Below are 15,061 nucleotides of genomic sequence, written 5' to 3'. Positions count from 1 at the left end.
AGTACAGAGTTTCATGGAAACAGTCAAAAGGAAATAAAAAAATAACAAACTAAGTAATAAATTATGTATTTAAATTAAATACCAAACAAATTAGAATACTACCAATTGTATTACAGTACTAGAAAGCTGTGTATTAGTTCCTTACTGACACAGGAATTCATCCGGTGTACACAGGAACAAAATTGGCGCAGGCTGATCATGGACTGCCTTCATACAATGCTATTGACAATTGCATTCTCCAAATCTTCATTTTCAATGTATCATTGCCCATAATGGAGCTGGCTGAGTTTACAACTTTCTGCAGCTTTTTCCAAATCTGTGCATCACCTCCATGCCAGACGGTGATGCGACCAATTTGAATGTTCTCCACACTATATCTGTAGAAATTTGCAAGTGTCTTTGGTGACAGACCAATTCTTCTCAAACTCCAAATGAAATATTGGTGCTGTCGTGCCTTTGTAATTATATCAATGTGTTGGGCCCAGGGTAGATCTTCAGAGATGTTGACACCCGGGAACTTGAAACTGCTCACCCTTTCCACTGCTGACCCTCAACGAGGACTGGTGTGTGTTCCCTCGACTTCCCCTTCCTCAAGTCCACAGTCAATTCCTGGGTCTTGCTGACGTTGAGTGCAAGGTTGTTGAGGTACCACTCAACCAGCTGGTGTGTCTCACACCTGTACCCCTCCTCGTCGCCATCTGAAATTTGCCCAGCAGCCGTTGTGTCGTCAGCAACTTTGTAGATGGCGTTTGAGCTGTGCCTAGCCACACAACTATGAGTAGCGTAGTGGGCTGCTGGAGGTGTGCTAGTGTTGTCAGCGAGGAGATTTCCAATCCACACAGACTGTGATCTCAAGGATCAGTTTCAGAAGGAGGTACAGAGGCCCAGGTTTTGGAGCTTGTTGATTAGAATGGAGGGTATGATTGTGTTGAATGCTGAGCTGTAGTCAATAAACAGCAGCCTGGTGTAGGTGTGACTATTGTCCTGGTGATCCCAGGCCAAGTGCAGAGCCAGTGAGATTGTATCTGCTGCAGACTGATTGTAGCCAGAGGCAAACTGCAGCGGGTTTAGGTCCTTGCTTAGGCAGGAGTTGATTCTTGCTATGACCGACCTCTCAAAGCAGTTCACAGGCATTCGGACAGAAAGAACACAATCCGAGACAATTCCATGGTAGTGCACGAGGTGGTCTGTAGTGTTCTGTTCTGAGATGGTGATTAGGGCTGTGTTGGTTGGTTCAAGAACTGAATGGTTGAAGGAAATAGCTGTTCCTGAACCTGGTGGTGTGGGACTTCAGGCTTCGGTACCTCCTGCCAATGGGAGTTGAGAGAAGACAGCCTGGCCTGGATGGTGGGGATCTTTGATGGATGTTGTCTTCATGTCAAAATGTTTAATACTAGAGGCATATATTTATCAAATCAGATCAATGTTGTACAAGGGAAAATCAATAGCAAAGTGCAGAATAATGAGTCACAGTCACAGAGAGAGTGCAGTGCAGGGAAATGAGAAGGTGCAGGGGCCACAATGAGGTAGTGAGGTAGATTATGAGGTCAAAGTTCTACCTTATTGTACAGGGGACTGTTCAGTACCCTAATGCCTGTGGGTTAGTTTGAAAAGGATCTGGCCCAAACACAGACAGATAGGATCAGCTGAATGGGAATCTTGGTCAGTATGGACTGGCTGGCCTGGAGGGCCTGGCTCGGAGCGACACTGTTTTCTGTGGTGTTTCCGTTCTCTTGTTCTGCCAACATGGATACGAGAAGCTTTCTGTCCCTGGTTCTCGACAGCGTGGGGTGAATTCTGATCATCAGTCCGTCCCCAGCCTTGGGATGGGTGGGAGAAGCTGTGGTCAGCTGACCCTCTCACCTCTCCTACAGTGGTCGGCTGTTCAGACTTTGGACAGGGGCTGAACCTGCTGTGTACCCACATTGCCAGCACGGGCAGTCAGGCAGCTGCAGTCATCAGCTCCTGGACAATCACAGATATGGACTACTGTCAGAGAGCATTGCTGCCCCAGGATCCTTCCCTCCTCCCTCCTCCCTCCTCTCCTCTCCCTCCTCCCTTCCCCCTCTCTCCTTCCTCCCTTCCCTCTCTCTCCTTCCTCCCTTCCCTCTCTCTCCTTCCTCCCTTCCCTCTCTCTCCTTCCTCCCTTCCCTCTCTCTCCTTCCTCCCTTCCCTCTCTCCTTCCTCCCCTTCCCTCTCTCTCCTTCCTCGCCTCCCCCTCTCTCCCTCCTCCCCTCTCCCTCCTCCCTTCTCCCTCCTCCCTTCTCCCTCGTCCCCTGTCCCTCTCCCTCCTCCCTTGTCCCTCTCCCTCCTTCCTTCCCCCTGTCTCCTCCCTCCTCCACCCTCCATCCTCCCCTCTCCCCCTCCCTCCGTCCCTCTCCCTCCTCACCGCTTGCTCCTCCCTCCGTCCCTCTCCCTCCTCCCTTACCCTCCTCCCATCCCCCTCTTCCTTCCCCCTCTCCCTCTTCCCTCCCCTCTCCCTCCTCCGTCTCCTCTCCCTCCTCCCTTCCCCTCCCCTTTCTGCCCTGCTTGTATTTCACACCCTTCCCCTTCTCCCCCTCCCCCATCCACATTCCTGGTTGCCTAAACTGCAGTTTCTCTGTCACTGTAACACTTCATTCTGCATTCTGTTATTGCTTTACCTTGTTCTACATTAATGCACCGTGTAATGATCTGAAATGTACCAACAGTCACAAGGCCAGCTTTTCACTGTGTCTCGATACATTTGATAATAATTCCAATTCAGACATGCCCACTGTCTCCGTCAATCTGTCAGCTCTCCTCCTACTTCCTCCTCATTCTCTCACTCGCGTCTGGCTCTTTGTTCTCTCTCTCTCTCTCTCTCCCCCCCCCCCCCGGTCTCTTGCCCTCTCCCCCCGCCCCCAGTTTCCCCCATTCATATTTTCTCTCTCTCTCTCTCCCTCTCTCCACTTCACCCCCCCCCATCTCTCTCTCTCTCCCCCCCCCCGGTCTCTCGCCCTCTCCCCCTGCCCCCAGTTTCCCCCATTCATATTCATTCTCTCTCTCTCTCTCTCCCTCCCTCTCCCTCTCTCCCCTTCACCCCCCCCATCTCTCTCTCCCTCCACTCCCCCGGTCTCTCGCCCTCTCCCCCCGCCCCCAGTTTCCCCCATTCATATTCTCTCGCTCCCTCCCTCTCCCTCTCTTCCCTTCACCCCTCTGTCTCTCTCTGTCTCTCTCTCTCTCTCGCCCTCTCCCCCGCCCCCAGTTTCCCCCATTCATACTCTCTCTCTCCCTCTCTCCCCTTCACTGCCCTTTGTCTCTCTGTCTCACTCCCCCTCCAGTCTCTGTGTCTGTCTGTCTGTCTCTCTCTCTCTCTCTCTCTCTCTCCCCCCCCCCCCTCCCTCCCCGGTCTCTCTCTCTATCTCTCCCCCCCCCGTCTCTCTTTCTTTCACCCCCCCCGTCTCTCTCTCTCTCTCTCCCCTCTGCCCCCCCCCGGTCTCTCCCTCTCTTCTCCCCCCCCACTCTCCCCCAGTCTCTCTCTTTCACCCCCCATCTTTCTCTTTCACCCCCTGTCTCTCTCTCTCTCTCTCTCCCCTCCCCCCAGTCTCTCTCTTACCCTACCGTCTCATCCCTCTCCCCGTCTCTCTCTTCATCTCTCTCCCTCCCTCCCCTTTGCTCTCCCCTCCCTGTCTTGCTCTCCTTCACTTTCTCTCACTCTCTGTCTCAATCCGTATGTCTCTCTCCTCACTGTCCCTCTCCCTCCAACCTCTCCTCCTCTTTCTTGCATTGCACCTCTCCCCTACCCTTCTTCCTTCCCTTTTCTTTCCTGTAGCCCACTCCCTCCAACCCTATCCTCTCCCTGACTGCATACCCCTTTCCCCTCGTGCATACACTGCTTCCTTCCTTCTCTATCCTCTTCCTGCTCCCTCCTTTCCCCATCACTGCCTCGTTCCTACTTCTCCCCTGCAGGGCAGAAGTCAGGGAGGGGGACAGTGGCGATGCAGTTCGTCACGGAGGTCGGTGTGTGGGTGTCAGAACCAGGCACTGGGTTCCAAGGGATTTTGAGAGGGGGATCACAAACACAAGAAATCTGCAGATGCTGGAAATCCAAGCCACACACACAAAATGCTGGAGGAACTCGGCAGGCCAGGCAGCATCCATTGAGAGTAAACAGTCAACGTTTCAGGTCGAGACCCTTCATCAGGGTTGGGAGGGGGATGTTCTGTGATACCAGAGTAAGGGGACACCTTTCACTGGTCCTGGTTAGCGGCTGTACCATCCACAAGAGGAACACATCTCCAACACCGTGCAGACCATAGGACCCTTCCCAGGGCAAGGGTCAGACACAGAGTGAAACTCCCTCTACACCGTCCCATCACACACTCCCAGGGTCAGACACAGAGTGAAGCTCCCTCCACACCGTCCCATCACACACTCCCGGGGTCAGACACAGAGTGAAGCTCCCTCCACATCATCCCATCACACACTCCCGGGGTCAGACACAGAGTGAAACTCCCTCCACATCATCCCATCACACACTCCCGGGGTCAGACACAGAGTGAAACTCCCTCCACATCATCCCATCACACACTCCCGGGGTCAGACACAGAGTGAAGCTCCCTCTACACTGTCCCATCACACACTCCCGGGGTCAGACGCAAAGTGAAACTCCCTCCACACCATCCCATCACACACTCCCGGGGTCAGACACAGAGTGAAGCTCCCTCTACACCGTCCCATCACACACTCACGGGGTCAGACACAGAGTGGAACTCCCTCTACACCATCCCATCACACACTCCCAGGGTCAGACACAGAGTGAAGCTCCCTCCACATCATCCCATCACACACTCCCGGGGTCAGACACAGAGTGAAGCTTCCTCTGCACTGTCCCATCACACACTCCCGGGGCCAGACACAGAGTGAAGCTCCCTCTACACCGTCCCATCACACACTCCCGGGGTCAGACACAGTGAAACTCCCTCTACACCGTCCCATCACACACTCCCGGGGTCAGACACAGAGTGAAGCTCCCTCTACACTGTCCCATCACACACTCCCGGGGTCAGACACAAAGTGAAACTCCCTCCACACCATCCCATCACACACTCCCGGGGTCAGACACAGAGTGAAGCTCCCTCTACACCATCCCATCACACACTCCCGGGGTCAGACACAGAGTGAAGCTCCCTCTACACCATCCCATCACACACTCCCAGGGTCAGACACAGAGTGAAGCTCCCTCTACACCGTCCTATCACACACTCCCGGGGTCAGACACAGAGTGAAACTCCCTCTACACCATCCCATCACACACTCCCGGGGCCAGACACAGAGTGAAACTCCCTCTACACAGTCCCATCACACTCTCCCAAGATCAGACACGGAGTGGAGCTCCCTTCACACCGTCCCATCACACACTCCCAAGGTCAGACACGGAGTGAAGCTCCCCTCACACCATCCTGTCACACACACACTGTAGGCAGGGTGATGTTTGAAGCTCTCTGTTCAAGGTCAGTGTGGGATGGACATGTGTAAATTCAGTATGAGTCAGCTCCTTGTTACAAAGACTGATGAAAATACCTTCAGCTGTCTGTGTGTGGCTTTTATAGAAGGTCAGGTTTTCCCCCTGAGTCAAAGCGATCTTTCAGAGCGTCGTCTCATCCTAGCCTGTGCCAATTCTCATAGTCAAAGCTGCGATGCCACTACTGTCCCTGACCAGACTGTCAGTCTTGCAGTTTGTACAATCCCTGAAAAACAGGTAGAGCTGTTGCCTTTCTTCTCCAGAGATCCAGGTTCAATACCAGCCTCTGACACTGTTATTTTGGGTCACTCTCTGTGAGTGTGTCTTGCTCTGTGTGTGTGTGTGTATGTGTGTGTCTCGCTCTGTCTCTGTGAGTATGTGTTTGTGTGTGTGTGTCTGTGACTGTGTGGGTCTCGCTGTCTCTGAGCTTGAGTGTGTGTGTGTGTGAATCGCTCTGTCTCTGTGTGAGTGTGTGTGTCTCACTCTGTGTGGGTCTTGCTGTCTCTGAGTGAGTGTGTGTGTGTGTCTCGCACTGTCTCTGTGAGTATGTGTTTGTGTGTGTGTCTCGCTGTCTCTGAATGTGAGTGTGTGTGTGTGTGTGTCTGTGTACATGCTCTATGTGTGATTGTCAGGTTTAATTGTCTGCTGTAAACCCCTCCCAGTGGTGAATTGAGAAGAGGTGCGAGGTGAAGGACAGTAGGGGAGGAGAAGGGTGAAGTGGGCAGACAATGGCAGCTGGATGATAGATGGAGGCAGAGAAGGAGAATGGAGAGACAGATGGAGTGTGTGGGGGAGGAGGGGGAACTGATTGTGGATTCAGTTGCTATAGGGAGATAAGCAGGAACACAGAGGACTCCCAGAGCCAGGCTTTGAAGGAAAGGAGGTGGGAGTGGCAATTTAGTGTTTCTGGGATAATGCTCTCAAAATTGCCACATAAACCAGCAGCCCACAGCTTGCAGGTTTCAGGTTGCCTGCTCCCCCTCTTACTCTCCCTCCACAACACCTCACTCACAACCCCCTCACTCACCTCCTAACTCCCCCCTCCTCAACTGGGGAACCAAGAACTCAAGGGCACAGGTTTAAGGTGAGAGGGGCGAAGTTTAACAGGAATCTGGGGGGTGATTTCTTCACCCAGAGGGTCAGAGTGGTGGAAGCAGGTACAATGATAACATTTAAAATGCACCTGGACAGGTACACGGATAGGAAAGGTTTCGAGGGATATGGACAGGTACACGGATAGGAAAGGTTTCGAGGGATATGGACAGGTACAAGGATAGGAAAGGTTTAGAGGGATATGGACAGGTACATGGATAGGAAAGGTTTAGAGGGATACGGACAGGTACACGGATAGGAAAGGTTCAGAGGGATATGGACAGGTACACGGATAGGAAAGGTTTTGAGGGATATGGAAAGGTACACGGATAGGAAAGGTTTAGAGGGATATGGACAGGTACACGGATAGGAAAGGTTTAGAGGGATACGGACAGGTACACGGATAGGAAAGGTTTCGAGGGATATGGACAGGTACACGGATAGGAAAGGTTTCGAGGGATATGGACAGGTACAAGGATAGGAAAGGTTTAGAGGGATATGGACAGGTACATGGATAGGAAAGGTTTAGAGGGATACGGACAGGTACACGGATAGGAAAGGTTCAGAGGGATATGGACAGGTACACGGATAGGAAAGGTTTTGAGGGATATGGAAAGGTACACGGATAGGAAAGGTTTAGAGGGATATGGACAGGTACACGGATAGGAAAGGTTTAGAGGGATACGGACAGGTACACGGATAGGAAAGGTTTAGAGGGGTATGGACAGGTATACGGATAGGAAAGGTTTAGAGGGATATGGACAGGTACACGGATAGGAAAGGTTTAGAGGAATATCGGCCCAACATAGGCAAATGGGACTGGCCTAGAATGGGAATCTTGGTTAGCATGAACTAGTTGGGCTGAAGGACCTGTTCCCATCCTATGTGACTCGGTGACTCTTCCTTCACCCTCCAAGTTCCATCATCTTTGTCCCGATTCCCGCACCCCCTTCCAGCTTCGTCTCCCTTCTCCTGTGAGATCTCTGCTCGCTGATTCACCCAGAGGACTGGGACTAAGCCGTGCAGCTTGGTGGGGCAGGGAGTGAAGGACATGTTGGGTGGGGGATGAGGGGAAGATGTAGTGATGGTAGAGGTAGTTTCTTAAGCGGTAGTTCCAGGTTCAATAATCCCGAGACTCTCTCCATCTGAAAGTGCATGGTTGTGGTGGATTCCCGAGCGTCTTCACTCACCAGCAGTAGGTTTTGCAGGTAGATTTGATTGTGTGGGGTAAATGTAGAGCGAGGAGACAAACCCCCCAGAGGGTCTGAGCAACTGTGTTTGTGAAGGCGATCTCTCTCCTAGGGCCACCAGAGCCCTGCCCCATCCACCCCCCAGGGTCAATGGGGCACACTGATCGATGAGTTGGCAGAGTGGCTCCTTACGGTGGGGCAGGCGGAGGCTCTCGGGTCTTCATTCCTCCCACTTGTTTCCCCCCAGCGCGGCAGGAGGGGGAGTTACCGCAGATGGGCATGCTCTGTACCGCAGGAGCACACCAGAGATCAGTCTTGCCCTCTCTAATGCTCTGCAGAGGCGGGCTGGGTCTCAGCTCACTTGGAGGGGCTTCGGCAGGTGGGGCAGCCCCTTGGACAGCAAAAGGCTATATTACCCCACGGTGCAGTGCTTTAAATAAAAGTGTTAGCGTGACATCCGAGCTTCTGCAGATGCTAGAAGTCTTGAGCAGCTTACAGAAATGCTGGAGAAGTGCAGGGGGTCAGGCAGTATCTATAGCACTGTTAGAACCCATAGAATTTTCTCAATTTCTGCATAAATATGACCTAAAGTGTGATCGGATTTTCACGCCAGTCCTGAAACTAGATAAAGATAACCCAATTAAATAAATAACACAAAAACATTATACTTGTTCATGTATTTATTGAGAAAATGATCCAAAATTACATGTATTGGTTGGAAAAAGTATGTGAACCTTATACAAAAGCTATTTGGAGCTTGGTGTTCCAATCAATGGGGTGAGATTGGAAGTGAGGGTTGTAGAGGTGCCCTGCCCTATATAAAAAAGACACACAAAGTCAGGTTACTGATAGAGCCTGCTGTTCTCAAGAAGATCTCTTTATGTGCACCATGCCTCGACCTAAACAACTTTCAGAGGATCTTAGAAGAATTGTAGAGATGCATGAAGCTGGAAAAGGTAGATAGGGTCATAAAGAGAGCTTTTGGTACATTGGCCTTTATTAATCAAAGTATTGAGTATAAGAGCTGGAATGTTATGGTGAGGTTGTATAAGTCATTGGTGAGGCCGAATCTGGAGTATTGTGTTCAGTTTTGGTCACCAAATTACAGGAAGGATATAAATAAGGTTGAAAGAGTGCAGTGAAGGTTTACAAGGATGTTGCCGGGACTTGAGAAACTCAGTTACAGAGAAAGGTTGAATAGGTTAGGACTTTATTTCCTGGAGTGTAGAAGAATGAGGGGAGATTTGATAAAGGCACAGTATATAAAATTATGATGGGTATAGATAGAGTGAATGCAAGCAGGCTTTTTCCACTGAGGCAAGGGGAGAAAAAAACCAGAGGACATGGGTTAAGGGTGAGGGGGGAAAGGTTTAAAGGGAACATTGGGGGGCTTCTTCACACAGAGAGTGGTGGGAGTGTGGAATGAGCTGCCAGACGAGGTGGTAGATGTGGGTTCCTTTTTAACATTTAAGAATAAATTGGACAGATACATGGATGGGAGGTGTATGGAGGGATATGGTCCGTGTGCAGCTCAGTGGGACTAGGCAGAAAATGATTCGGTACGACCAAGAAGGGACAAAAGGCCTGTTTCTGTGCTGTAGTGTTTCTGTGGTTTCTAAAAGGCTACCAAAGCATTTCTAAAGACCTGATCAGTTGGCAGTAAGAGAAATTGTCTCCAAATGGAGGAAACTCAGTACTGTTGCTCCTCTCCCGAGGAGTGGGCATCCTGCAAAGATCACACCAAGGGCACAACGTGCAATGCTGAAGGAGGTGAAAAAGAACCCAAGGGTAACAGTAAGAGACCTGCAGAAATCTCTGGAACTTGCTAAAGTCTCTGTTCATGTGTCCACTATGAGAAAAACACTGAGCAAGAATGGTGTTTGTGGAAGGACACCACAGAGGAAACCACTGCTGTCCAAGAGAAAACATTGCTGCATGTCTCAAGTTTCCAAAAGACCACCTGGATGTTCCACAACACTTCTGGGACCATGTTCTGTGAGCAGATGAGAGGAAAGTTGATCTTGTGAGCAGAAATGTACATTTGCTATGTTTGGAGGAAAAGGGCACTGCACACCAACACCAACACCTGATCCCAACTGTGAAGCATGGTGAAAGGAGCGTCGTGGTTTGGGGCTGCTTTGTTGCCTCAGGGCCTGGACAGCTTGAAATCGTTGAATTCAAAATTGTATCGCGATGTCTTACAGGAGAATGGCTGGGTAGCAGTCTATCACCTGAAGCTTTGTTGATATTGGATAATGCAACAAGACGATGACCCGAAAGACAAGAATAAATCAACAACAGAATGGTTTAAAAAGAAGATTGATGTTTTGGAATGGCCATGTCAAAGTCCTGACCTTAATCCTATAGAAATGGACCTGAAGCAAGCAGTTCATGCAAGGAAGCCCACCAGAGTTTAAGCAGTTTTGTCAGAAGGAATGACCTAAAATTCCTCCAAGCCAATGTGCAGGACCGATCGACAGTTTCCGGAATTGTTTGGTTGAATTTATTGCTGTACATGGGGGTTACACAAGTTACTGAAAGCAAGAGTTCACATACTTTTTCCATGTAATAGTGGGCCATTTTTCTCAATAAGTAAATGAACGTGCTGCCAAAGGGTCTCGGCCCGAAATACTGACTGTACTTTCTTTCCATAGGTGCTGCCTGGCCTGCTCAGTTCCTCCAGCATCTTATGTGTGTTGCTCAGATTTCCAGCATCTGTAGATTTTCTTTTGTTTTTGAAATGAACGAGTATACTGTTTTCTGTGTGTTATTGGGTTCTCTTTATTTAGTTTAGGACTTGCATGAAGATCTAATCACATTTTAAGATCATATTTATGCAGAAACAGGAAAAATTCTACAGTGTTCACACAAACTTTCTAGAGCTACTGTATTGGAAGGGGATAAACAGTCATTGTTTCAGACTAAGAACTTTCACCTGGGTACCCTCTTGATGAAGCGTCTCAGTCCAAAATGTCAATTTTTTAAAAAAAATTCCCACCACAGATGTTGCCAGTCCTGCTGAGTTCCTCTAGCATTTCGTGTGTGTTGCTGAATGTACTGACAGAATGACATGAAGAATGTGAAAATTTCTTGCAAAGCATTTATTCCTGGGTATAATTTTTATATAATGAATAAAATTTACTACTGAAGTACAAAAAAATTCACTGGAGGCAGGGACTGGTTTCTTTGCCCCATGGGCCTCAGGCCTTATCCGTTCCCCAGAGGCCCTGCAGGTCGGGTCAGTGAGGGAAGTGTCGAGAATGGACTGGGTGAACTTTAGGGTAGGGTGGGAGCTGGTGTTGATGTAGTTAAAGCTGGTGAACTTGGCATGGGTGCAGGAAGCAGCACCAACGCAGTTGTTGACGGAGCGCAGAAAGAGTCGGGGAAAGCCCTCCAAATGTGGACTGTTCCACAAAGTTAGCCCAAAGGCAGGTGTAAAAGGGGACCCATGGAAACACTGTTGGTGTGGTGAAAGTAGGAGGAAGCAAAGGAGAAGTTGTTGAGGGTGAGAGCCAGGTGGTGGTGGAGGGGAACTGGCTGGGTCCGTTGTCCAGAAAGAAGCGGAGAGCCCCGAGGCTTTCCTGACAGAGAGTGCAAGTGTACGAGGACTGGATGGTGAAGGGGAAGCCATGGGAGCCAGGGAACTGAAGCTGTTGCTGTGGCTAGGCGAGGTAGCGAGAGAAAGGTCAAATGTTAGCTCTATTTGTCACGTGTACATCGGACTACAGAGTGAAATGTGTTGTTGTGTCGGTAACCAACATAGTCCGAGGATGTGCTGGGGGCAGCTTGCCAATGTCACCCCCATAACTTACTAACCCTCTTTGGAACGTGTGAGGAAACTCATGTGGTGACGGGGAGAGGGTACAAACTTCTGACAGACAGCATTGGGGATTGACCACGGTTTTGTGGTGCTGTAAAGCGCTACGCTCGCGAGCGTGCTGCTGCCTTGCGTTCAGTTCTGGCTACCCCATTACAGGAAAGATCTGGAGACTTTGCAGAGGGCCTGAGGAAAGTTTTCAGGAAGCTGCCTGGATTAGAGGTTGTGAGATATAAGAGGGTGGACGCTTGGGTTGTTTTCTGCAGTTTGCCAGAGGCTGAGGGGAGACCTGATGGATGTTTATATGTATATGAAAGGCATTGATAGAGAACGTATCTTTTTCCCAAGTTGGAAATGTCTAATACCAGTGGGCATGCATTTAGGGTGAGAGGGGATTTTCAAAGGAAATTTGCAGGATAAGTATTAACAAAGAGAGTGGGGGCTGGGTGCATGACTGGAATGAATTGGTGGAGAAAAATGCAATCGAGTTGTTTAAAAAGTTCTTAGTTAGGCACATGAATGTACTGGAAATGGAGGGACATTGTGTAGGAGGGCTTAAGGCTGATTTATACTTGTGTGTCAAATACCTAGCCGCGTACCCTATGCCGTAGCCTCTCACACACCTCTCCCAAAATGTAACTACGCGTCGCAGCGAGGCAGACCGCAACAACTGTGATTGGTCCACTTGGTAGCGTCGCATTTCCTCCTACGCTGCAATAGCTTCCCATTGGGCGACTGAAGGGCAGGGAAGGAACTCTGGCTGCAATGCTTTCCATAAAGCTTTACAGACCTCCGAAATTATGGAGGACCCTGTGCTTGACGCCAGTTTGTAGCTGGCTGCTACAGCCTGTTGACTTCCACCTGAAGCTAAAACTCGAATGGTGATTGCCAGTCTCTGAGTATACTGTGCGTACACTGATGCGAAATAAATGGTTGGAGATGGTGAACCAAATCATCAAATCTACCTGCCGACATCCGAGAATATTTGAAATGCATTTCCTCATCCATGTCTCTCAGTGGCCGGAGAAGCACAGAAAATTCACCCTCCTTCAGTTTCAGTTGCCGTTGTTTGAAGTTTGAGTTTCTTCGTGTTGAGTTTCAGCATGAAGAAACTCAACACAGTGGCATAGAAACCCCACCGCCAATGAGCGTTTTCGCAGTGAATTGCAGACACACCAACGCGCAAGTATAAATGCTCACAATGGCGTAGCCAACTTGCGTAGGCTACGGCGTAAGCTGGTACGCACAAGTATAAATCAGCCTTTAGTGTAAGCAAGCATCATTAATTGCTTCAGCACAAGATAATAGGCCAAAGGGTTTGTTCTTCTGCTGTTCTGCTCAGCATTCTAAGATCTGGAAGTGTCTGGAGATGGGTGTGGAGGCCCTGCTGAATTCCACCACCATCTTGTGGCCTTGTCCCACGTCCTGGCATCTGCTGTCTCCTGTGTCCCCAGTCTACAGGTGGGAGAGGATTGAAGACCAGGCCCACTGTTTAAGAGTCAGTGTGGGTAGCTTGTTTGCGAGAGAGCTGAGGGAGGTTGTTCCAGGCTGTGTTTGAAGCTGAGAGGTGTGAAGTTTGTTCTTTGGACAGAAGAATGACAGGAAGCAATTTAGAGATCATAGAATGAGTACTGCCCTTTGCCCCCGATGTTACACTGAACTCATTAAACAAGCAATTAAACACCAAATTAAGCCACAAACACCGAGGTTCTGCAATTGCTGGAAATCCAGAGCAACATAAAAAGACTGGAAGAACTCAGGCATTGATGAAGGCCCTGACATTGGTTCTCTATTCCTCTGCATAGATGCTGATGACCTGCTGAGTTCCTCCCACACCTTGTGTGTGTTCCCTAACTAAACTAACCCTTTTACTGTCACACGGTCCATTCATTGCACACGTGTCATGCCCGTCTCAGACGTCTCCATTGTATCTGCCTCCACTACCCCACCCCAGTTACCTGGCACTCTTTGTGCAAAGAACCTTGCCCTCCACATCACAGAACTTACCCCTCTCTCCTCCAGTGCACGCCCTCTAGTACTAGACGTTTCAACCCTGGGTAAAAGACAGCAGATTATCCATCTGTGCCTCTATAATCTTACAAATTTCAATCACGTTTTCCATCAGTTTCTGCCACGCCAGTAGGACATGTAATGTAGAAGGTATTATGCTGACTGCCTGGTATAGGACACAAGGCTGTAGAGAGTAGCGGGCACAGCCTTCCCCATCACTGACAGCATCCACCTGAGGTTCTCCCTCAAGGTGACTCCCATCATCAAGGATTCCCACCATCCGGCCATGCCTACCCCAGGAAAAATACTCTGTATCCCTTTCATAACTTTATAAACCTTTATTAAGTCTCCCCTCAGCCTCCACACCAGAGTAAACTACTCAGGTTTGCCCAATCTGTCTGTTCTCTAATCCAGGTAGCCTCCTGGTGAACCTTTTCATAGTCATAGTCATACTTTATTGATCCCGGGGGAAATTGGTTTTTGTTACAGTTGCACCATAAATAATAAATAGTATTAAAACCATAAATAGTTAAATAGTAATATGTAAATTATGCCAGGAAATTATGAAATAAGTCCAGGACCAGCCTATTGGCTCAGGGTGTCTGACCCTCCAAGGGAGGAGTTGTAAAGTTTGATGGCCACAGGCAGGAATGACTTCCTATGACGCTCTGTGTTGCATCTCGGTGGAATGAGTCTCTGGCTGAATGTACTCCCGTGCCCACCCAGTACATTATGTAGTGGATGGGAGACATTGTCCAAGATGGCATGCAACTTGGACAGCATCCTCTTTTCAGACACCACTGTCAGAGAGTCCAGTTCCATCCCCACAACATCACTGGCCTTAGGAATGAGTTTGTTGATTTTGTTGGTGTCTGCCACCCTCAGCCTGCTGCCCCAGCACACAACAACCTCCAGATGCAGCCTAGCTCGCCCTTGCTGCTCAGTGTCAACGTAAATTTATTATCAAATTATATCGATGCCACCATGTACTGACTGCTTTAAGATTAATTTTCTTGAAGGCACTTACAGTAAAATAAAGAAATAGAACTGACCAGAACTGAATATGATACCCCAGGATACTTCTGTCTGGGGAGGTGGGGGAGGATTGCTGTCGGTAAGGCAGGTGTGTGTCTGCGGATAATGCCTGCTCCCCGTCGGAAGTGATGGGGATGTTGAGGGGTTGAGGTGCTGTTACGGGGGGCAGTGGTGTTGGTCAGCGATCGCCTGGTCCTGACCCGCTGTGTTCGTCTTGCAGAACAAGGAGCGAGAGAAGCAGAAGGAGCGAGAGAAGGAGGCGAAGGAGAGGGAGACCAGGATTACTAATGGGCACCTCTTCACCTCCATCACCGTGTCGGGAAACACCCTGTGCTATGCCTGCAACAAGAGCATCATCACCAAGGAGGCCTTCGTCTGCCCCAGTAAGTCCTTCCTCCTGCAGAGGCGTCAAGGAATGCAGGGAGATTGGGA

At 49.6% G+C, this 15,061-nt stretch overlaps 1 protein-coding gene across 5 annotated transcripts in view; it reads left to right on the top strand.

Annotated features, from left to right (window-relative positions):
• LOC140211460 (rho guanine nucleotide exchange factor 2-like) overlaps positions 1-15,061 on the top strand; it is a 133,286-nt gene that overhangs the window by 54,297 nt on the left and 63,928 nt on the right. For all 5 annotated transcript variants that reach the window (XM_072281172.1, XM_072281181.1, XM_072281162.1 and 2 more), the window contains one exon: positions 14,850-15,012. In XM_072281172.1, coding sequence (XP_072137273.1) covers positions 14,850-15,012 — 163 coding nt within the window. The remainder of the gene's footprint in view (positions 1-14,849; positions 15,013-15,061) is intronic.

The sequence above is a fragment of the Mobula birostris genome, chromosome 2, assembly GCF_030028105.1.
Source record: "Mobula birostris isolate sMobBir1 chromosome 2, sMobBir1.hap1, whole genome shotgun sequence".
Classification (NCBI taxonomy): domain Eukaryota; kingdom Metazoa; phylum Chordata; class Chondrichthyes; order Myliobatiformes; family Myliobatidae; genus Mobula; species Mobula birostris.
Note: the sequence above shows the minus strand (reverse complement) of the source record. Positions and strands in the feature narration are given on the sequence as shown.